Raw genomic sequence first — 21,573 nt, 5'->3', positions numbered from 1 at the left:
TAACGACGAGCCATGGACATATGTTTGGTACAAGCAAGGGATTTTCTTGTCCTTGGCCATGTAGCAAAAACAACGTACATATTGGCTGAGGTCAGTTTGTACTCCCAACATGAGAACTCGGGCTCCGGACGATATTGTTGGCATCAAAAAACGTGTTATGTTGCTGGCGTGACATGAAAAAACACTAACGATTAAAAAAGCAGGCACTGCCCCTGAGCCCAGAACGAATAACCCGCCATTAATTGATGAAGCGGACATTATTCACGACGAAGGAATTAACGTAGATTTCACCAACAAACGAATTTCATTTATGAGTTGTAGCAAGCGTAAATAAAAAACATGATTTAAATTGCTGATTGATTTCTGGTTTGCAAAATTGGTTCAGCTGCTGCAAGTGGCAATAAAAAAAGAGGATTTAACGAATTGCAATATTTATTTTATATCTTCTGTGCCCTCTTTTTTTTCCAGTTCTGTCGTACACTCCATCATCATCCATCATAGTCTGTTTTAACATCTGATTGCACAACATGGCCTCTCGCGATGCTCAGCAGCAAACAACAGCTGTGCAAGTAGGCAAGTATCATGACTCTCTATAACTATATGACTTTTTGCTGGACTCTAATATATATATAAAAAATGCCACTCGTTTGCCTCTCTAGCTGTTCGAGTCAGGCCCCTCAGCGGAAAGGATCGATCGATACCCCGGTTCTCCAACATGTCAGAGGCAGACGTACTCAAAATCCAAAATTCCTCTGTAAACGTTGTTTCACATCAAAAAACCTTCACATTCGACTATGTTTTTGGCCCTAATAGCACACAAGATGAGATTTTCGTTACTTTGGCATCCCCCTTGATCCACAAATTTATTGATGGTAGGTTTTTACAAACAACAATGCAGGAAAAAAATAATCCATGAGATCGAAAGCATGTTGAACTAATGTGGTGCGGGTCTAATTTATTGCAAACAGGTTATAATGTCACTATCTTAGCCTATGTAAAGTATCATGAAGGAGGAATTTATTGATTGAGATCAACTTGACTTATGTTTTAACCACATTCTCGTCTGGTTTGTAGGGACAAACGTCATCTGGAAAAACGTATACAATGGGAACAGCACAGCATGGAGATGACGCCGACGACATACAAAACGAAGGCATCATTCCACGAGCCATGAGTTTATTATTCGAGACGTTGGATAGAACAAATGCACCCAATTTGAGTAACGGTCGCAGCAAATTAGAAAGGAAATTCCGGCCGTTATCAGTTGCTTCCGCGTTGGACGACATGCGTAGAAACAAAAGCTCGATTAAAGTCTCATTTGTCGAGATTTATAATGAAGATTTGGTCGATTTACTCAACCCTACTCCCCCGTCAGAGCGAACACCAGTTTCCATTAGAGAAGATTCAAAAGGTCAAATATACTGGAGTGGAGTTCGAGAATTAGCGGTAGAAAATACCAATGACGTCTTGAAGTACGTTCACCCCCTTTCAGTTGCTTTTGGAAGGAAACATACACGCACCTTGCTAACCCCACTTCACACATAGCTTTTTGGAGCAAGGTACTCGCAACCGTGCCACAGGATCAACTGATATGAACGAAAAGTCATCTCGTTCGCATGCTATTTTCTCAGTTACACTTCGTCAAGAAAAATGGGTCCCATCCAGCGGATCGAGCTCTCCCATCCCCGCATCTCAACGATCGCCAAGTCCAAGCGTAACATCAAATCGACATTCAGGCCTACGCAGACCCGAAAGTTCAATTGGATTTCGACCTCAGGAGAATGGAGAGGAAGGCGACTGGGTCATCACGCATTCCAAGTTTCATTTTGTAGATCTTGCCGGAAGTGAAAGAGTATGCCGCCTTATTATTTATATTGATAGAGTGCTGATCAATTTAACTTGCTAGAAGGTTGATATTGGTTTACTTACTTTGTTTTTATTTACCATGTAGCTTAAGAGAACAGCGGCTGAAGGAGACAGAAGGAAGGAAGGCATCAATATCAATGGAGGTCTTCTCGCATTAGGAAATGTTATTTCCGCACTAGGCGATCCATCCAAGAAAAGTACACACGTACCCTACCGAGACTCCAAACTGACCCGCTTATTGCAGGATTCATTAGGAGGCAATGCTACCACTCTCATGATTGCCTGTGTAAGTCCTGCCGAATACAATTTGATAGAAACTGTCAATACCCTGATGTACGCCAATCGAGCAAGAAATATTCGTAATCGACTGGAGAAGAACGAGTTTGAAGAATGGCAAACAAACGACAATGCTGAATTTTTACGTGGCATCATTACCAAGTTGAAAACAGAGCTACGAGCAGCTAAAACAATGTCGATTGCATCCTCTACTGCCAGCAAAGACTTGACTACTTCCTCCCATTCATTAACCTCGGATGGTCATACTTCGCCGAGCACCACGCCAGATTTGGAACAAATCTTTCTGGATCAGCGCAACGAAATCATGAACCTGCAGCACCTGATAGAAAAATTAGAAGGAGAGCTTGCTGTTACGCGAGATCGTGAACAAGTCGCTGGTGATCAACTGAAACAAATGTGGAAGAATGAGTCTGGACCTCGACCAGAAGATATCGAAAAGCTCAAACAAGAAGTCGACTTTGAACATTTGGTTGAACCCGTCATTGAAGAGTACGAGAAATCGATTTCTGTCTTGGAATCCCAACTTGCCATGGCCCGAGCTGCTCTGCATCACTCTGATATTGGGTTTGAAGAGCAAGCCGCTCGTATCACTCATTTAGAACAAGTCCATGAGAGCCAATCACACGTCATTTCAGAGCTTAGAAGCCGTATTTCCAAAGTGACGGAACGTGAATTAAGCAATGATCTCTACATCCAAGAACTCGAAAATAAGCTATCAAAGGTATCTCAAGATAGCATTCAAGACCAAGAGGCATTCAATGATCTTAAAGCAAAACTGGTCAAGCTAACTGAGACAGAAGATAGTACAGAACAGTATATCGGCTCGCTTGAACAACGACTTGCCAATGTTGAAAAGGAGAAAGATGCATTGGCTGAAGCCGTCCAAGCTTTGGAAGTCACTTGTGCGGCAAAGGATACCACCACCGAAGCATTGAAAATTCGCGTCGAACAGGCAGAACGAGGTGACGATCAAAAAATGTTGCTGCGTGAACTAGATGATTCCTTGCTGCGATACCAACAGCTAGAGGTGCAGCATACCGAACTACAATCAAAGTATGATACTCTTCTCAAGAATAATACCAGCGTAGAGAAGAAGGAGCAAGTTGAAGATTACGACCGCAATCACCTTAATGAGCTGGACTCAGCACTGGAAAATGACCAAAAGCGACAATCTCTCAATTTCCAACAAGAGATGAATGGGTATCAACAAGCTGCTGATGTAGTTGAGAAGGAAAAGCAAATTGTATCTTTGAATGCACAAATTGAAGGCCTGGAAAAGCACTTGGTGATTCTTGAGACTCAGAACCAAGAAGCCAACAAGAAACTCGAAGAGTCGTTCAAGGCGAATGAACAGGCTGAAACACAGATAGACAAGCTAGAGAAGATTGTTCAAGAGCAGCTGGCCAAGGCTGAAGAAGAGAGAATGATGTCTTCGGAGCCAGTGGCAGAACCGGCAGTTGGATTGTATGAGGAAATGGAGCGTGAACTATCATTGTCTAAGCAGAAGGAGCATACCTTGCAACAGCAGCTTGAGCAAGCCGAGCAAGAACTTTCATTGATGAACAGCAAATTGAACGGTTCCGAAATTAAGCAATCTGAACTGGAGCATGCTGTACAGGCTGCTCAACAGAAGTTGGAGGCTGCGACAGAAGCCGTTGAAGATGCCAGTGTTCGTCAACAAGATCTTATCAATGGCTTTGGTTCCGAAAGAGCTCTGCTACAAAAGACAACAAACCATCTTGAGAGCGAAATAGAATTGTTGAAACTTGAACGTGATAACTTGATAGCACAGGTCTCCACACTTCATGCTGATGCCGACAAGAAGCATGAGGAAGTAGTTGAAGCACCCAAAGCTGTTAATGGACATGCGGATACTGATCCTGCTACTACCGCTCCAGCTTCAGAGAATGGATCGCAAATCAATGAGCTTAAAGAGGCACTTGCAGAGCGCGAAAAGCATCTTTCAGAATCAACTGAATCTATCCAGTTATTGAAGCAACAATTGGAAGAATCATCCTTGTCTACACAATCACTTTCGCAAAAGATATTGGAACTCACCGCAGCTCAGGATGAAGCCGTCAAGGTATCCAAGTCGCATGATGACATGTCCCTCAAGCACGCCCAATTGCAAGAGGAACTCAATGTTTACAAGCAGGAACTCAATAATTACAAGCAAAAGCTCAATGAATCTCAAGATTTGTCCGCCTCGCTTCAACAGCAACTGAATACAGCCATGATGGAACAGACAGCGCTTTCCCAACAAGTTGTTGATCTTGGTAATAGCATGAAGCAGTCAGATAGTGACCGTGAGGCAGAACGCTCACAAGCACTTACAAACCTCAGAGCAACAGAGGAACAGCTTGAGACTTCTCATAAGAATATTACTTCTCTACAGAATGATCTTGATCGCTCAGTAGCATCCAGCAAAGAGCTGATGCAGAAACTGGCTGAGAGTGTTGCTACCAACAAGTCTGAATCCTTGACTTCTGAAGACTTTACAAATAAGTATCAGCTACTGCAATCTCAGCTGGCAGAAAGTGAAGCCGCTCATATTTTGACCAAAGACAGCGTTCACGGCCTTCAACAACAATTGAATGATTTGCGTGATAGCAATGTTAAATTGGCCGATCAAGTCTCTGAGCTGATCAGCTCGCTACAAACACAATCGAAAGCGAATGATGTGCACGCCAAGAAGAACGCAGAAATGCAAGCTGACTTGGAAGCGAAGGAAGCGAAAATTGCTGAACTCAACGATCACATTCAATTGCTTCAGAAGCAACACGACGAATCTGTCTCGGCATTGGATATCGCCAACGACAAGTTATCGTCCAGTCAAAACTTCACGCCAGCCGTGGCTCTCTTTACCGAAGCTGAGCATCGTCAAGCTCTTGACAACTTGAAGATGCATGAATTGAAACTCGCAACCGTCACGAATCAAGCCATGGAACTCCAAAAGGAGCTGAATGACAAGCAGATATCACATGACGGAATCAGTCAGCAGCTCTCTGAATTGACATCAACATTAAACAGCACTGAAGCAGAAATGCAAACATTGCGAACCACTCTTGATGACAAGTCCAAGGCTGCGGAAATTCACGCTCAACAGCTTCAATTTGAGATTGACAATGGTGCGACATCTCTTAAAGGACTTTCCAACAAGCATGATTCAGTAGTGCAAGACTTTGCTCAACTCGAAAGCCGACATGCTGAGCTTCAAGCCATGCATAAAATGATGACCGATGAGCACAAGTCCCTGCTGGAGGATAGCAAAGTTGGAAACCAGAGTCTTCAATCCACCATCGAGAACATGACCAATTCTGTGGAGCAACTCAAATCTGAAAACGGCGCTATGGATTCCAAGCTTCAGTCTCAGCACCAAGTCAACCAAGCACTTCAGACCACAGTTGATGAGCTCACTAAAGCATTAGAGGAGATGCGCACTGCCCGAGACATAGCCGAAGAGCAACTGCGCATCCAAAAGAGTCAAGTGGAGAACACCCAGTCTGCGCTTGAAAAGCAAATAGCCGTTAGCTCTGACCTTGAGGCTAAGATAGAAGAAATGCGAAGCAACCTGCAGCAAATCCAAACTGAGGCAGCAGAAACAGCAGCTCTAGCTCAATCAACTCACCAACGCGAGCGTGAAGAGGATGTTGAACTGTACGAAAATGCCATCATGGAATTGGAAACCAAGCTTCAAGGCTTGCAGGATACCAGCCAGGAAAGTCAGAAAACCTCCCAAGCTCGTCATGGTGAGGCTGAAACACAACTTGCCAAGGCTAAAGAAGATGTCATGGAGCGCGACATGTTTATTGTGGAGCTTGAAAAGTCAATTGACAACATGGAAATTGAACTGAAAGCATCAGCCGAGAGATTCCAGGAGAAATCCGAGGCATACGTACAATTGGAAAAGTCGGCTGCCGAACGCGACTTGTTTATCGCCGAACTTGAAAAGACAGTCGACACAACCGAGAACGAACTCAAAGCATGCCAACAGCAACTAAGAGACACCGGTGCCTCTTATACGAAGATACATCAGCTTGCTATGGATCGTGAAGTGGAAATTGACCAACTCAGAAAGGACTTGGAAAGTGCTAAACGACGGCTTGATGAGAATGAAAGCGAGAAACTCCAAAAACTCGATATGCAACTCAAATCATTGCAAGAAGAGACGGAAGAGTACAACATGCTCATCGAACAAATGGATAATGATATCCAAAACAAATCGGCTGAAATGGAAGAAATCATTGCCGAACTAGCCTCCGCTGAAGCTGCTAAAGTCCAAAGCCAAGCAAGAGTCAAAGAGCTCGAGCAAGAGATAGAATCGCTTCGCTCAGCATCCAAATTAGAGGATGTCAAAGTGGACGATGCTTTGAATCAGCAGCAAAATGAAACGAACCATGTGGATCATGCCGCCAAGATTGCTGAATACGAAGGACAAGTTGCTGACTTGAAGTCACAAGTCAACAAGCTCGGCCGGGAAAAAGAGGTTTTGGCTGACCAAATAGAACAACTTACCGTGGACAATAGCCAATTCGTAGCCAAGTCATCGGCCATAGAACAACGGCTAGAAACACAAAATTTAAGAATGGCAAAAGAAGCTGAAGACCTACGCCAGGAAATTGCGAAATTGACAGCCAAGAAGGATTCCATTGAGCAGCCGCAACTAAGCAAGAGATCTAGTCGAACGTTTGCAGCAACGCGCGATTCTACCAATAGCATCATATCCCCTCCGCAAACCCCCCGCATCACCTCACCTTCACCTGATGCGTTGCAGAACAAATTAAAGTTGCATGAAAGTACGATTGCTCAACAAGCATCTTTGATCAAATCTCTAGAAGACCAAGTTCAACAGTCTGTCCAGAGAGCATCCCTTGAAGTTGTTCAATCTCCACCAGCAACCGAAATGCGCAAGAGTGCATCGTCCCCTTCTCTGCCACCACCGCCATCTGAACCTCTACCTCCCCTTCCTGCTTCATTGATCATGAAGGCGACGTCGGTGTCTTCTATGAAGAGTAGCACTGGACCTGAAGAAGTAGCCAACTCGGTGGTGACGGCGGAGCAATACGACAAGACGATCAAGAGTTTACAAAAGAAGTTGGGTTTAGCGGAAACCGATGTCAAGGCGCACTTAGAAGTGATCACCAAACTTGAGCAACAGTTGTTCAGAGCCGAAAATTCTCTCAAGCTTACGAGCAAGCGCACCAGTTTCAGTCCCACCCGCAATGTGGATGACACTGAAGTTGATAAACTGAAATTGCAATTGGAACAAGCGGCGGTACAGCAAGAAAAGACCAACAAAGAGTTGAAGAAGTTGCAGAGCGACTTGGAAACTGAACGCAGTGCGAAAGAAAAGGCCGAGAAGGCACGTGTGATTCTTGAAAATCGCATCGACCAGCTCATGAGCAAGAAAAGCAAATTTATGTGCTTTTAATTGAACTGAACGGACGGTTCCTCTTATACCAATGTATTGATAACCCCTCCCTGGCGCTTATACCCTCTGGAATCCAACATTGCCATCCCATTATTATATCACTCACTATTGAATTGTATCTATACTGGCTGATATTATCAGGCAGGAAAATGAATAAATAAGAAACTGGGGTATACCAAGATGGAGAGTGCATGGCTCAATCTCCATTTTGTTTCACTCCTTTTGTTTTGTTCTTCTTATAACATTGGACCAGCCAGTTGGGTGGAAGCGCTCAACAAAACGATATATTAATATAGGCAATAAGGAAAAGAAGAATACGGTATATGCTATCATAGGCAGGCAGTGGGATATACGTAAGGAGTGAATAAGATCTGGATGGTAAAAGAAGAAAAAAAAAGACCAATGGGGATTTGATAAAAGCAGCAGGCTGCATCTTACAATTATACTAGGCTTAGGTTTTTGAGACTGCGTATACGAGTGATCTGACGATTGACACCTGTGATCAAGCTCTTTGGTCTCATCTTGTTCTTATCCAACATTTCCTTTGATTTTTTAGGGCTGGATGGTTTTAAGCCAAGGGCTTCGCCAAGGGACCAGGTGAGGCGTTTTGATTGCTTCTTGTTGCAATACATGTGGACGGTATTGGACGTGTCGAAAGACGGTAAGTCTCTAATCTCCAATTCATTGACAATGGTATCGCTGTAGTCGTAAGATAGTCCACTGTCGGAATCAATCGAGTCATCGCATTGCATCACTTTACAGTTCTCATTTATATTATGAACCATACGGACCAAGGTCGGGTCACCGAATTCCATTTCTTCAGGCGATAGTTCGGTGCTAAAGATACTAATATATTGAAGTTCATCCTGCAGGTCAGAGTTGAAAGACGGATCAAACAATTCAGTTACGCCGTTCAGATTTTTACTCCAGTCATTAGTTCGCTGTGCTATTCGTTCAAATGATTTTTTGCTGGCCAGTCGCGCGCTTCTCTCCGCTATGACTGGGCTGCCGGCTTTGTCGAGACAATAAAGGGTTGGACTGTAGTTGGCATACCCCTTTCTTGAACGCTCGATCAAGAGCTTGGTGACCAAGTTGCTGCAACGTTCAGCCATCATATGATTGCAATCTCTGGGCCCAAATGTCACTTTGCCCATGGCTTCACCCAATCGTCGGGCAGTCATAATATTGCGAGATTTGTGATTCATCACTTTGAGTAGGAAATCCATCATTTCCAGAACAAAAGCCATGGCATCGTGGCTAATAATATTTCCCAAGTTCTCAATCATACAGGCTGTCGTGATAGCTACATGGTGAGAAGGATGTTATAATAAAGACCCGCCCATGAAAAATAGAAACGGTGCTCACTTTGATAATTAATGCTTCTCCATGCTTTGCGGGAGATAATCCGATCAGGACATAACCAGAGTATGTCTTTCATCAACGTTGCTACCCTGTGAATGCTTTCACATCGCAAATCATGTATGTCACATACTTTTTCCTTCATGAACTTGTTCAGTAGGAAGCTGCTTTGTTCTGTTGTATAAACCATGGCGTTATAAATCCCGGATAACCAGCAACGTCAATCATTTTCAATTCATACCTGTCTTCAAAAGAATCTTTCGTTCGTCAAGGCCTATGTGATTGTCCCCCGAATGAGTAAACATGACAGAAAAAAATGACATCGGAGCTTGGAAATCAAGTCGTACCTCGTTCAGTGATCTCTTGCATACATAAGCGAGCAGCATCAGCCGCTTGCTGAAAGGTATACATCGTAAAGGAATGTGTTTGAGTTTTTGTACGGCTAAAAGTAATGCTTCAGGCTTAGAAGGAAAGTGCGTGGTGGAAAACGTAAAAAAAAGGTGCTATGGAATAAGTTTGAAGAGGGCAGGCCAGGACAGGACAGCGCGGGGGGGTTACTTTTTGGCGAGCCAAATCTCACAGGGTGGTCATCCCCTTCTTCTTCGTCGTCGACCTGCAAGGGGTATGGTAACCTCACGCCGTCCTTTTTCCTCACTTTGTTCGACCACTGGTCTTTTTCCACGGCATCTACACCAACTCCTCTCCTTCGATGCAATCTGACGCGCGTAGTATTAGACCAATAGGCCGTAGATCAGAAAAAAAAAAAATAGAATAAATAATGGGATTTCCCACATCAAATGTATTCATTATGCCGCCTGCCCTTAAACTCAGCTTGTATGGAGTAGCTGAACATGTATATCAAAGGAGTTGACCCAATTGATAATAAGAGGAGGGTTAATCTGTCCACCTCCCTGACTCGTGCATTACCACTGATTGCAGTCCTTGCCGATGACAACTGACGCCGTGCCTCGTCCACGTTTACAAAAAAGCAGCTTATGCAGGTGTATGTCGCTGAACCATACCTTGTAAGATAGTGTAAGTTGAAAGAAGGAGTGCTAAATAAAAATGTGGATGGTGGCAAGCTTGATAGACTTTATGGATGTAAGATTACAGTACAAGATGAGGAAAAGCAAAAATATGAAGAAAGCGCCAGAGTAGCTAAAGGAGTTGGCCTAACAATATTACCCAATTGTCTTCTCGTGGCATTTGAGACAACTGATCGAATCCGGGATCCCTGATAATGAATTTTCCTTGTTTTTGCTTTTAGTTTAAGGTTTTTCTTAGAATAGAGAGCATTAGAGTGTTATATTGCCCTTCAGAGGTCGTTGGTCATGTCCGGGCTAATAGAATTAGTTTAATCGAGCATTTAACGTAACCATAGGAGAGATGTAGTTTCCTTCTGAACGAAACCGTAACTGCTCTAATGATGCCAGTTGTATGCACACGATTCTTGTTTCAATTCTTCGATGATTCATGCAAGTTGGATTAGTAAACAAGCCCTTCAACGTGGCATGGCAGTAAGTTGCGAAAGCATACCTATACTATCCTTCTTGTTACAGACACATTTTTTGTTGAGCTCTTTCGGCTGCGGACAGTGTAAAGACCCGGTACCATGAACTCCTATGTCACTAAAGAAATACACTTGCTCGGGCTTGAGGAATAACTTGATCCCTTGTGAAATGACAGCCTGACCACTAAACACCAAAACCGTCAACAACAGGGCTCATATCGCACATTATACTACTACGTAAGAATACATACAGCCCCAAAGACCAGTCCAGTCGATGATCTAGCCATTCGAAATATCTCCAATATCGAACATCCCTAAAAAAGTTGGCGTCATATATCTGCATGGTGTCGCTAAATTCGCAAAACGATGACAAGGACTGTTGTGTGGTCTGGTTTGGATTGACTTGGTATTCCGGGTATACGTCTATGAATTGGTGGCTGTGGTTCACCATTGAGCCAATTTGAACCATGTTGCGCTTCAAAGCGATATTCCAACCTACCCACCATGTAAGCGTTCTATTCATGTGCAAAAACAACAAGGCGCCTAAGACCTACCATATTTGAGATTCCGCTTCTGCATGTACATGAATGGATCGTATGTGATATCGCAGGTCAGTTCAGCTCCTGGTTTAATTAGCCTGGGTATCATGCAAACAGTGCATAGGAATGGGGTCAATGACGTACAAGACAAAGGAAAGGATATATGATGACTCTGGCGTGCTTACCAAATGTAATCCATCAGGCTGACCAAGGGTTGATTAAAGATGTGGCCTGCACTATACTGATCCATGTGCGCCTTCCAAATGGACTGATTGCTTTCGGTCGCTGACCACATCTCGTTTTTTACCAAAACATCTTCGGTTACCCGGGGGTCCAATAACCCTGGCTCAATAACACCTGGAAATACGACGTGTGTGAGGCCACGACATCGAAGCAAACCCCAAGAACAGAGTCACCTACCATAGTTAGCTCGAAACCCAACGAGACGATACATGTTCTGGCGAAATCGATCCTCGTATGGCTCGTCGTTGATGAAGATATAGGGGTACATAAAGCGGCCGTTAAATCCTGCCTCCAGTGCGACGACGGTCTTCTGCACATTGGTGTAGTCTCGGCTAGAGGCCACGATGACGATGGCAGCTTTGGCCCGGTCCGTCACATTGAGCCATGGTTCGGATGGATCGAGGTTCGGGTGTACCCTTATAGGTCTCTCTTTATCGATACTTTCTCCATCTGCTAATGGCTGCGGTGGCGTATCTGTCCCCCACCTCGGTCCCACCAAAGCTGGCCGAGGTTTTCCGTCAAGCGTGTAGATGTAGATGAATAGCAAGGTAACGTAGACTACAAGCAGTGAACATATTCGATGCATGGTGAGAAACAGGAGAAACACCAGAATGAAAAAATAAAACTTTGGGAGTTGCCGTAGAAATTGATCAAAATATGATGTTTCGAAATATTCCTCCGATGCTCTCTGAATTTCCAAGATACGTGATTTAGAGAACCTCATTGAGACAATGAATTTTTTTTATTAGTATTATTCTATGGTAACTGCTCTAAAGATGATGGTTTTGCGTGGATGTTGGGGTTTAAATTACATGATGTGCTGCAATGAGCAAGCGGATATATGAATGCGACGGGCAGAGGTGAGTTCTTATAGACTGCACTGGTAACGGTTTCAAAAACGTCGTCAAATGAGTTACGAGCAGAGGCACATTGCTGATCTAGGAAAATTTAGCAACGCTGTAGATCACTTCACATGGTTCTCGCCATAGATCGACCAATGCTATCCTTGGTGATGGTGTCAACGGTATCGACGAAACCAACCAAGATCAAACGCACGCCCGAGCTAACCTCCATACCACCATGTTGAAGGTGAGCGTCATGGATCACGCAATCGCCTTGTTGGATTTGCACAGGCTTCTCTACTCCTTCAAAAATCGTACCACCGCCTTCAAATTCCGTATGTGAATTGAGTAATATATTGAACGAGACTAAACATCCGTCGGTATGCATCTGCAGCCCTCGCTGAGCGTCATGCGCGTATCGTACAATGAACAGGTCTCGAAACGCCAGATCCCGAGTTGGATGGAACCCGAAATGTGGGGCAATCCACTTGCTTAGCAATCGATCATTGAGTAGTGCAGGTAGGCTGACGGCGAGGTTCGGTATGCTCGCGACAGGGATATCGGTTGTTGCGAATGCCGAGTGCCGGGACGTAAGCCATTCCGAGTTTTGCTGAGAAACTTGGCTCAGAATGGCTTGACATTCTGCAGTTGATAATAACGACGGCACTGTGAGAGGAGGTGGAGAGGCACGACCGTACGTATGCCGAAACACTAAACGATTCTGCGCGAGGGATCGTTTAGTGGGATCTTTTGAGAAATGCTCGATGGATTCCAGTCGTTGAGACTTTAGTTGTTGAGTCCGAGCTTCATTTGCTTGCACTTCTTCTTCTGTTAAATCACTGAACAAGTCAATGTCGACTTCGTCCGAATTCATTGAGAGACAAACAGACCTTGGACAATTTTATTTTTCCACGTCAGTGTAACCAACGGGAAAATCAAAGTCCGGCGATTTGACAGGAGCTATCGCCCAGACAGACATGCCAATGTTGATTACTAAAACACAATACCACCTTCAATATCATGGTTACAATTCATTTATTTAATTAATCTCGCTTGTAACAAGCATTACATTCCCACGTTTTTATAACAGCCAAACCATACTCCTCGTAATGACACGGCTGATCTCTCTAACCTTCGCGAAATTACATTAGCAGAGGGTATACTATGGTTCTTTTAAAACTTGGCAAGACCAGCTTGGACTGCTCTGTAATGTTCATCGTTCATTCTACGGTAGTTGCCGTCATCGGTCAGCATGTACACGGGGACAGATTTGTAAACATCAATACCATCCTTTTTGAGCTCAGCCTTTTGGTGCTTATGCGTTTGGGTGACGGGGATGACATCAATGACACGAACGAAACGAGGGTGGGCATAGAGGGGCAAGCCTTTCTTCAACAAGAATGGTCGCAAGTCACGAGCAACCTCGTCGGGATTAGAGGCAACGATGGTTGCCATGCCAACTTGGCCTTCGTACTTGGGGAGTGTGATACCATAGACTGTGATGTCGTCAATGCCTGGGTGCAGGGTCATGACAGCGGCCACTTCCATAGTAGACACATTCTCACCGCGCCAGCCTATGGATTAAGATTATACTGGATAAGTTCCCAATGCAATGCCTAAGCAAAAATAGGACAGGAAAACTTACGGAAAGTGTCACCAACACGATCAACAAATTCAATCCAGCCGTCGCGGGTCATCTTGATAAGATCACCTTGTCTGTGCCAGAGATCGCCTTTCTTAAAAACATCATGCATCGCGACCTTATCGTTGGCCTTCTTGTTATCAACATATGCACGGGACTGACTAATGATGGGAACTTGTTCACCGAGAATTTCACCGGGTTCGTCGAAATCGGCCTAAAACATACATTGATTAGACAACACTGCGTTATCTCAACGGTCTTTACACCTCTGCATGTATCCTCAAGCAGCCATCCATTCACTAACCTCAACGCAGAATCCAGTCTTGGGGTCACGGTATGGCTCTAATGTTTCAGGATCTTGCTTAACGATCTTCATGGTTGGGTTGAGCTTTCTGAGCAAGGGACCTCGGTGAGAGAAGTAACCTACACCATCAGGGCCAGTATTGACATTTCTGAGGAATGTGTTTCCTGCAACAACCATCACATCAGTCTTTCCGTCCCAAATACAGTCACCTTCCTTTGCCGACTATTTACCTTCTGTGGATCCATAAAACTCAATAATGACAGGAATGTTGAATCGCTCGCGGAACTTGTTCCAGATAGATCTGTTGAGACCGTTGCCATAGGCGAATCGCAAGTTGTGGTCTCGGTCATAGGGTGTAGGAGGCGAAGAGTTGAGGTATCGAGCAATTTCGCCAATGTAGGACATACCCGTGGACTTTGATTTAGAAATATCTTCCATACAGTTGGTAGCTGAGAACTTGGTTGACAAAACGAATGTGCCACCGACACTCAACACACCGCACATAGCAATGAGAAGACCGGAGCTGTGATACAATGGAAGACAGCAATACCATTTATCGTCAGGGAAAAGCTGACCGGAAAGCTTGTGGCTGTACATAGGAACTAGAAAAAAGAGAGGATAATGCGTCAATTGAAATGTGGTATGGCGTTGGTGCTGAGGTGACGAAGAGATAGTTTACGTACGAATACCAGTTCTGTGAGGAATAGCGACAGCCTTTGGAAGACCAGTGGTACCACTAAAATTCGAAGAGCGGGCAAATGATCAATATCCCTCCTAAGCAAGTGAGGACTGGGCGGTCGATCAAATTACCTGGTATAAATGTAACAAAGCGAATCGCCAGTGTCCACCTTCAGGGTCCTTCTAATCTCATCACTCTTTCCTGTACGTCTGAAATCCTTCATATCATATACTTGGTAGGGGCACTTTTCCGGGACGAGCTCATCGTAGCTAAGAATTGCAATATTGGTGTGGGGTAGTTCATGCTCGATATCACGAATGGGCTCATAGTTGGTGCCATGAGCAACAATCAAATTAGCTTTAGAGATAGTGATGCTGTGAGTGAGGGGAACACCCGTTTGATTAGAGTTAATCAAAGCGCCAACAGCATTAAGCTTTGCAAGGGCCCAGAAGGTGAAAAAGATTTGTGGGGTATTTGGCAGGTAAACTGCGACCACATCTGGTAAAAAAAGGAAAAGAAAGTGTGAGTGATACACGCTCAGTAACTGGAATTCCTTCCTTCCCACCCTCTTTCGCCTCGGTCTTTAAATATGTCTTCGGATATTCTAAGAGCCGAGAAACTCAGGATGGCTTCATCACTCACCTTTAGCCTTGATGCCCATCGATGTATACCAGTCAGCCTAAAGTTGAAGACAAGGTCAGTTCGATGCTCAAAGTTTCCGCTCTATTTCCGGCCAACGTACCAATCTGGCAATTTCTGCAATCCCAAACAAACAAAATGAAGTCAGTTAGTCGCTACTTTTCGATTGTCGAGGCATGCGATGTGTTTCTACTATTTACCTTCTTCCATTTGTCCATAGGTCCAGCGACGAAGAACAAGTTGTCCGCTACTACGATCGCAAAACACAAACCCTTCGCGATCTCTATTTGCTTGAATAATCTTCTCAAGGACACTGTAGATGGAACAGTGGGTTTCCGTTCTAAGCATTTCTTCCCAGCTGTGATAGTACTACGGGGTTAACGACGACCTCCCGGAACACGGTACACAACAGTTGATTGTCTTACTTCTTCAAAACGACGTTTTTCATTTTGAGGCCGGTCATGATTTCGGAGATATCCTTGGAGATGTAATACTTGCTGTCGACATATACCATGGCGGCCAACGCCAAGGCGGCTTTCGATAACAAGTGTGCAGGAGCCATAGAGAGGAGTGAACAAAGAAGAACTGGTAAAATGAAGTAATCAAGCTAAAAATTTATATTATACCCATAATTATGAAGCTCCGCATTGTGGGTATCGTAAGCAGACTTCAGCGCAGTTTTAAAACTTTGGGGCCTTTCGCACCAAGGTCATTCATTTCTGTTGACAATTTGGAGGAAGCGATATTTTGGGGGCTCATATTGGTGGTGGCGTTTACTACATCTGGATATTCGGGACGGTCTACCCAGCATAACCAGTTCTCCACCTCGGGTCATTTTATAAAGCAGAACCCTAGGCAGGCCGACAAATCTGCTATGGGAAGCAAAATCTGGAGAAAAAACTCTAATAGTGGAAGATAGAGCTTGTTGTAGTGGCGTAAAAAAAAAAAAAAGAAGCCGTGCGAGGCGGGTGGACGAAACAAAAGTTGACCGAGCAGCGTCTGCTTGCAGAGGGTGTTCGCTGCAATGTTTGAACAGGGAAGATGACATCTTTCACCTTCAGTCCAGGTTTGGCAGCCCATATGACCAGTTTCCAATCAAATTTATCGCCCTACTTCTCAGCCCAAAAATTTCTAGTCTGTTCTCATAACTCTTTTTCCACTCAGCTTTCAAAAAAACCCTGCGCAAGCAAAATCCCTTCAACATGGCGTCCATGAATATTGAAATGTCTCTAATATCAAGTAGTAATCCCAGTCATTCTACTCGTACTACTTCAATCCAGTCCAATGGCAGCACTGCCGTCTGCCATATCCGTCGATCCGAAGGCGAAATGACCCTATCTTATTACGCTACGGACGCTGGCGGTCCAGCGTGGTATGTCAAAATTTTTAGTTGGACTCCTATACATCCCCCCATACTAAACCTCATTTTTGTAGGTGCTCCTGACGTCCTTAATAACGGATTCCCAAAAGAGCGGCGGGCCAATGAGCTCGCCACTCGCCCTTCTCTAGAGCAAGCATTTGTGAGAGAAATGCTCGCCGAGGAGAGGGTTCCCGAGGCCACTCTTTCAGTGAGCCTCATCGAACAAGACAGCGTATGGGTTGGGTTTATTCACCAACATACGCTGTATGTTCGAGCTTCGTCCTGGTCGGACGTAGATGTCAGAGAAAGGTAAAATATCATGTTTTCCAATTTAATTCGTACAACCCATTTTGTACAACTTGTAGCCTAATTGACTTACATTTCCGTTATCATCGATTAGCATCATGGCTGTCATGGAACTGGCTGAGTCGCTTGAATGCCAAAATGTAGCGCTTTGTGTGCCTAAAACTGCCAATCAGATTCAACCTTTCGTCCATGACCTCCTTCTCGTAGGCTTCGAGTTGATTCATCCTCAAGCCATGCAACTCAAGTCCTCTGTCCAATGCAATTATATCTGCGTTGGCATGGAGCTGTAAACTTCTGGCTGGGCCATTTGCATTTATTATTATACGAGCTGTTTTTTTTTTCTTTCCTTGTTGACGGAAATTTTTCCAGGACTGGCTTCACCTTTCGGTTGTCAACCCTCCCTGCGTTGCTTTATTAATTTGCTTTCCTTCCCTTCATGTCAGTATATCATGGAGCCCTTTATTGACGGTTTTTGATTTGATTGATTTAATATTAAAAGGATAAATAAATGTGTGAATGGCAACATGCATTATAAAATACAATGGGATGAATGAATGAATATATTTCGTTGAGGGCTTAAATTTACATGGATGTGGTAGAACTCATAGGTTCAAATTGCTGCCCACTCATGTTCATTTCATTCAGGCTACGGCCGCTATCAGTTCTTAGTAGACGTGTTTTGGGTTCGGTGGGTGGGAGTTTGCCGATATCACTTCGCACTCTGCACAGACTCATGGTGAAGTCGACCGCGCCGGAAATGAGGGCATGTAGACCGGAGAATGCAGGTCCAAAGTCTTCTGGATGGACAACGGTGGTGCTTTCTGCAGTGTCCAGTGGATCGTTGCTTGGCGTGTCCCTTGGCGATGGGAATGCATGGCACAATTCTTCAGGATTGAAGTGTTCTGGTAAATGGTCAATGCGTAGCTGAGTCTATAAATGATAAGGATCAGTACGGGCTGGTCAACCATGATAATCAACAGAAGCTGGCAACTTACTTCAGTCATGGTTGGAAAAGAGAGAGAGAGAAAGAAAGAAAGAACAAATCGAAAATAATGATAAGTACGTTTCACTTTTGACGTTGTTGGGGCAGGCCAAGCAGTGAAAATTTATTACTACAGTGTTGGGGCAAACAAACAAAACTTGTTTCAGGCTTTAGGAGTCTTTGAACAGTGCTATCACCTTCCACTTCATTCTATCGCTGCTGCACCCATCCTGTCCTCTACGGTTTCTCACTCTATTCATACACAGAATCCGAATAAGTGGGTCCGACCGTACGGCGTGAGAAGGGATCTTTTGTGGCGCACCCATACTTGGGTCTTCGTGGACAACGTTGATATTATATATTACAAAGTCTTTCGCTGTATACATGGAAATTTACAATGGTGGGTCGCATCATAACATGCTGCTTGGATATAATGAAGGGAAGCGTAGGATGAGGTATAAACGTTGTGAAGCGCCTAGATTGCCCCAAATTTAGTATTTGTGTAAACTATCCCAACGCGGTAAAGGCCCCAACTTACCTTGCCGTAGATGAGTCGCGTCGAGTCAAAAATGGCATTGGATTAGGGTCTAGCTTGAATTTCATTCTTCCGCTTTTACGGGCGTAGAACTTGATAGGAGATCCTAGCGAAGACTTTGGACTAAACCATCATATGCCTGGCGCATCAGTTGCATGTTTGAGCGTCAATTAAAGTACAAGCTACTTACCCATCCAATGATGAAACAAACTTGTCATCAAAGCTAAACATTGACTGGTCAAAATACGGACATTCCAAATAAGATTGAGGACATTGAGGAAAGCTGAGAGCTAGACGACGCATTGCCTCGCCTCGCCTGTATATAGGGGTTAAAAGATGGACGAGTCCTTTTTTTCAATTGCGCAGGGTTGTGGACGTACCCTCCATTCTTTGCATAACGCCATACATAAATGTGTCTCTTCAATGCATCCTTGGTAAGCTCACTGTTGGTATATGTAGATCCATGCCAAGTGATACCGTCATGCGGCACACCACGTAGAATATCAGCATGCTCTTCGTAAAACTCCAGCACAGAAGTACTAGAGTTGTCAAACACAGTTTCTACTTCAGCGGTGGCTATGTTGTATACGACATAGACGGCCAGCTGAATAGATGCCTCCGTTTGCTATACAATACAATGTTAATGAAGTTCATCTTATAGATGCTAGAGAAGAACAACTTACTCGGCTAGATGTCTGAGTTACGATGTTTAATTTGATCAAAATCTTATTCCCACTTAGCAATTGGATTCGCCATAGCTTCATTTGCGCGAAAGCATCAAAGTTGCAATAAAAATGCCTTAAGCTCACTCCACTACGACAACCGACATTAGGCATGAAATAAGGGCGGCTTATAAACAGTGTATTGAAATGAAAATGGCTTTTTTTCTTACCTGTCTTTGGCATTGGCGGCCTGGCGAAACATGTATACCATGAACTTTTGCCTAAATCCACTGATCAACCTTGGATCCTGTTGGGAGCGGTAAGATAACTATCAGACATCCACCACCCTGCATACTATATGCGCCTTACCTCCTCATATTTTTGTTCGCATTCATCCTCCGTATCAGCATTTGTGGGTTCTGGAAGCTCTAAAGACGTATCTTCTAGTTCATGTACAGGAAGAGCGTCGTTTGACACCGTCGATCTAGGAGAATGGGTATTGGAGGGAGATGGTGCTCGATGAGGCAGAAGATACGGCATAGTGTGACTCTCTCGTGGTGGCTGGTCAAGATCGGCCACAGATGCAGTTCGCTTGAGTCCATGATGCTCGTACATTTTCATGGCGCTTTCTTGGTTCTCACGAAACGCTGTTTCCTTGGCAATATGCTGTCGAAGTAAAGATTCTTCGTCTTCATTATTGAACCATCCAATTGAGCGCAGTTTCCTCAAACAGCCGGTTCCCTAATTCATGTAACCAAACATTGTTACTTAAAAATGGTATACCAATAGAGTTTTTACTTTTCCACTGTAAGTTTACCATGATTTGGAATAAATGAATTGTCTGGTTCTGCACCGACATGACAGCAAAGATATTTTGAAAAAGGCTGACACCTGCATGTTGAGGTAATAAAATATAATCGTTTTGAAAACACAGTGTATCGACCACCTAGGATCCAAAAAAAAATAAAAGTCAGCAGCCTTCCACCATCAAAGTACATTGTCTCCTGATGCCTCTCACCTGCCCAGTTTGAATATCGACCGAATAGAATATCGTGTCCATCAAGGCGGATATACTACTCAGGCTACATAGGTATTGTCGGGATTCTCCTGGTGTGCACCTAGACGGAGCAGAAGACGCCAGGATCATCTATGTAAACAACATGAATGTGGGTAAATACGACAGTGAAGGTCAATGTGCCATGGCCAATGCTCCAGTGGGAAAAAGAAAATATATTACATATTGGTGATCAGAGGAAACAAGACAGAATTCTTTGCATAAACTGTGTCGTGGTTCTTGAATGATTTCGCTATGGTATAAGAATTTGAAGTAACGGCTGAAAATGTCATCCTCCAATTTGAGTTGCCAATCGTCCTGACTAGTATTGATCTCCGATGGCGGTTCTGTCAACGGTTTACCTGGATAACGAAAAGTGTACACTCGAATACCATCTCCTTGACGGGTATATCCGATTAACAGCTGTAAAGTAGTGGGATTGATTAGACAACACCTTGGTCAGAAATTTAATTCAAAGTAGCACTTTTTTATTACAAAAAAAAAAAAGGTACTTGCCTTGCCATCAGGAGTGAATCGCCTTGGAAGAAACCCGCCAGGCAACTCGACTTTGTATAACGTTTCATTGGGAGTAATTGCAGAGTAGAGTTGTCGAGTGAGGATGGTGGCCGATTGAATACCTCGACCTTTGCCACCAATCTCTCTTTGGCGTAATGTGTGGAAGAGGATCTGATCCTTGCGTGGGCGGGAGGCCATGCAATTTGTTTTTGGCAAGCAATGCAGATGAAGTAAAAGAAGGAGTATATGTGGAAGGGAAGACGTATGTCTCTGGAATGAGTTGCCAACAGCTACAGTTTTTTATGCAGCTGGTTGAACTGTACTGGAGTGAGTGATACTGTGGAAAGAAAATACTGGGCGAAATTTCCACCAGACCAACTGATTGTCCATATGCTGTGGCCAGCCTCCTCGGAGGACCGTAATGCGAACTTTTGGAAGGTTTCTTTGACCTTGATACCGACACTACCCAGACAGCACTACACAATATGGAAAAGGTCATGTCTAGATTTAATAAAAAGATCATCCATAGAGGCTGACCATATGCAATTCGCACCATTTAAGAATCTTTCTACGTTGCCTTACAGAACATCCTATATTTCTCATTTTCAGTCTATGAAGTGGTTGGTTGAAGAGCTTAAGAGTATTTGACAAAAAGAGGTTATTCAATATCAAAGTGACTAAAAAAAAATTAGGATATCTATGCTATGATGATAAGCTTTCAAATCTCTCTGAAATATCGTATGAGCTTGCGACTAACATAGTCCAACTATGTTTGAAAGGCGATACGCGGGATTGGGCCGAAATGGT

The 21,573-nt window shown here is 44.0% G+C and overlaps 8 protein-coding genes across 8 annotated transcripts; 2 read left to right on the top strand and 6 right to left on the bottom strand.

Annotated features, from left to right (window-relative positions):
* Positions 1–715: 715 nt before the first annotated feature.
* Positions 716–2,227, top strand: K450DRAFT_170870 (uncharacterized protein; the record flags this gene model as incomplete). Its single annotated transcript, XM_051584128.1, has 7 exons — positions 716–872; positions 969–994; positions 1,075–1,190; positions 1,245–1,472; positions 1,546–1,714; positions 1,781–1,852; positions 1,952–2,227. Coding segments are annotated over 7 exons (1,044 nt in total), but the record flags the coding sequence as incomplete, so codon positions are not given.
* Positions 2,228–7,850: 5,623 nt separating this feature from the next.
* K450DRAFT_227411 (uncharacterized protein) lies at positions 7,851–9,431 on the bottom strand. The gene is made up of 4 exons (XM_051586732.1): positions 9,301–9,431; positions 9,195–9,227; positions 8,960–9,127; positions 7,851–8,897 (listed from the first exon to the last, which is right to left on the bottom strand). The coding sequence occupies exons 1-4, from the start codon at positions 9,362–9,364 to the stop codon at positions 8,035–8,037; spliced, it is 1,128 nt and encodes a 375-aa protein (XP_051447493.1). The 5' UTR covers positions 9,365–9,431; the 3' UTR covers positions 7,851–8,034.
* A 589-nt stretch (positions 9,432–10,020) lies between these two features.
* On the bottom strand, positions 10,021–11,848 carry K450DRAFT_206133 (uncharacterized protein). The gene is made up of 6 exons (XM_051584741.1): positions 11,423–11,848; positions 11,188–11,359; positions 11,018–11,100; positions 10,715–10,958; positions 10,490–10,647; positions 10,021–10,414 (listed from the first exon to the last, which is right to left on the bottom strand). Exons 1-6 carry the CDS (start codon positions 11,829–11,831, stop codon positions 10,374–10,376), a joined length of 1,107 nt encoding a protein of 368 aa, XP_051447492.1. The 5' UTR covers positions 11,832–11,848; the 3' UTR covers positions 10,021–10,373.
* A 110-nt stretch (positions 11,849–11,958) lies between these two features.
* On the bottom strand, positions 11,959–12,963 carry K450DRAFT_227407 (uncharacterized protein; the record flags this gene model as incomplete). Its single annotated transcript, XM_051586731.1, has 1 exon — positions 11,959–12,963. A coding segment is annotated over one exon (749 nt), but the record flags the coding sequence as incomplete, so codon positions are not given.
* Positions 12,964–13,106: 143 nt separating this feature from the next.
* On the bottom strand, positions 13,107–15,947 carry K450DRAFT_227406 (uncharacterized protein). The gene is made up of 10 exons (XM_051586730.1): positions 15,777–15,947; positions 15,552–15,709; positions 15,455–15,468; positions 15,355–15,391; positions 14,844–15,210; positions 14,717–14,769; positions 14,264–14,635; positions 14,034–14,197; positions 13,733–13,943; positions 13,107–13,661 (listed from the first exon to the last, which is right to left on the bottom strand). Exons 1-10 carry the CDS (start codon positions 15,911–15,913, stop codon positions 13,261–13,263), a joined length of 1,914 nt encoding a protein of 637 aa, XP_051447490.1. The 5' UTR covers positions 15,914–15,947; the 3' UTR covers positions 13,107–13,260.
* Positions 15,948–16,006: 59 nt separating this feature from the next.
* On the bottom strand, positions 16,007–16,460 carry K450DRAFT_227404 (uncharacterized protein). Its single transcript, XM_051586729.1, has one exon. It carries the CDS (start codon positions 16,397–16,399, stop codon positions 16,061–16,063), a length of 339 nt encoding a protein of 112 aa, XP_051447489.1. The 5' UTR covers positions 16,400–16,460; the 3' UTR covers positions 16,007–16,060.
* Positions 16,461–16,499: 39 nt separating this feature from the next.
* Positions 16,500–17,455, top strand: K450DRAFT_227402 (uncharacterized protein). The gene is made up of 3 exons (XM_051586728.1): positions 16,500–16,723; positions 16,786–17,020; positions 17,112–17,455. Exons 2-3 carry the CDS (start codon positions 16,881–16,883, stop codon positions 17,305–17,307), a joined length of 336 nt encoding a protein of 111 aa, XP_051447488.1. The 5' UTR covers positions 16,500–16,723; positions 16,786–16,880; the 3' UTR covers positions 17,308–17,455.
* Positions 17,456–18,187: 732 nt separating this feature from the next.
* K450DRAFT_227391 (uncharacterized protein) lies at positions 18,188–21,164 on the bottom strand. The gene is made up of 11 exons (XM_051586727.1): positions 20,767–21,164; positions 20,434–20,673; positions 20,215–20,343; positions 20,014–20,142; positions 19,566–19,937; positions 19,427–19,503; positions 19,218–19,347; positions 18,915–19,159; positions 18,725–18,850; positions 18,538–18,657; positions 18,188–18,474 (listed from the first exon to the last, which is right to left on the bottom strand). The coding sequence occupies exons 1-11, from the start codon at positions 20,962–20,964 to the stop codon at positions 18,354–18,356; spliced, it is 1,887 nt and encodes a 628-aa protein (XP_051447487.1). The 5' UTR covers positions 20,965–21,164; the 3' UTR covers positions 18,188–18,353.
* Positions 21,165–21,573: the final 409 nt, after the last annotated feature.

Source organism: Umbelopsis ramanniana, assembly GCF_025399195.1.
Source record: "Umbelopsis ramanniana AG unplaced genomic scaffold K450scaffold_9, whole genome shotgun sequence".
NCBI lineage: Eukaryota > Fungi > Mucoromycota > Umbelopsidomycetes > Umbelopsidales > Umbelopsidaceae > Umbelopsis > Umbelopsis ramanniana.
This window is presented reverse-complemented; position numbering and strand designations above follow the sequence as displayed.

Bases quoted from the DNA above. Each gene is read 5' to 3' on its own strand.
- K450DRAFT_206133 (XM_051584741.1), bottom strand. From the start codon at position 11,831: ATGCATCGAATATGTTCACTGCTTGTAGTCTACGTTACCTTGCTATTC. The intron at 11,360-11,422 runs GTAGGTGACTCT...TCGTATTTCCAG, and splicing joins TGGGTTTCGAGCTAACTATG to GTGTTATTGAGCCAGGGTTA. The intron at 10,648-10,714 runs GTATGTATTCTT...TTTGGTGTTTAG, and splicing joins CTGGACTGGTCTTTGGGGCT to TGGTCAGGCTGTCATTTCAC.
- K450DRAFT_227402 (XM_051586728.1), top strand. From the start codon at position 16,881: ATGCTCGCCGAGGAGAGGGTTCCCGAGGCCACTCTTTCAGTGAGCCTC. The intron at 17,021-17,111 runs GTAAAATATCAT...ATCATCGATTAG, and splicing joins GACGTAGATGTCAGAGAAAG to CATCATGGCTGTCATGGAAC.
- K450DRAFT_227404 (XM_051586729.1), bottom strand. From the start codon at position 16,399: ATGTCATCTTCCCTGTTCAAACATTGCAGCGAACACCCTCTGCAAGCA.
- K450DRAFT_227391 (XM_051586727.1), bottom strand. From the start codon at position 20,964: ATGGCCTCCCGCCCACGCAAGGATCAGATCCTCTTCCACACATTACGC. The intron at 20,143-20,214 runs GTGAGAGGCATC...TTTGGATCCTAG, and splicing joins TCGATATTCAAACTGGGCAG to GTGGTCGATACACTGTGTTT. The intron at 18,851-18,914 runs GTACGTCCACAA...CCCTATATACAG, and splicing joins CGTTATGCAAAGAATGGAGG to GCGAGGCGAGGCAATGCGTC.
- K450DRAFT_227406 (XM_051586730.1), bottom strand. From the start codon at position 15,913: ATGGCTCCTGCACACTTGTTATCGAAAGCCGCCTTGGCGTTGGCCGCC. The intron at 14,770-14,843 runs GTAATTTGATCG...TTCGAATTTTAG, and splicing joins CTTTGTTACATTTATACCAG to TGGTACCACTGGTCTTCCAA. The intron at 13,944-14,033 runs GTTAGTGAATGG...TGTATGTTTTAG, and splicing joins AGACTGGATTCTGCGTTGAG to GCCGATTTCGACGAACCCGG.
- K450DRAFT_227411 (XM_051586732.1), bottom strand. From the start codon at position 9,364: ATGTATACCTTTCAGCAAGCGGCTGATGCTGCTCGCTTATGTATGCAA. The intron at 9,128-9,194 runs GTATGAATTGAA...TTTATACAACAG, and splicing joins AAAGATTCTTTTGAAGACAG to AACAAAGCAGCTTCCTACTG. The intron at 8,898-8,959 runs GTGAGCACCGTT...CTCACCATGTAG, and splicing joins GAGAAGCATTAATTATCAAA to CTATCACGACAGCCTGTATG.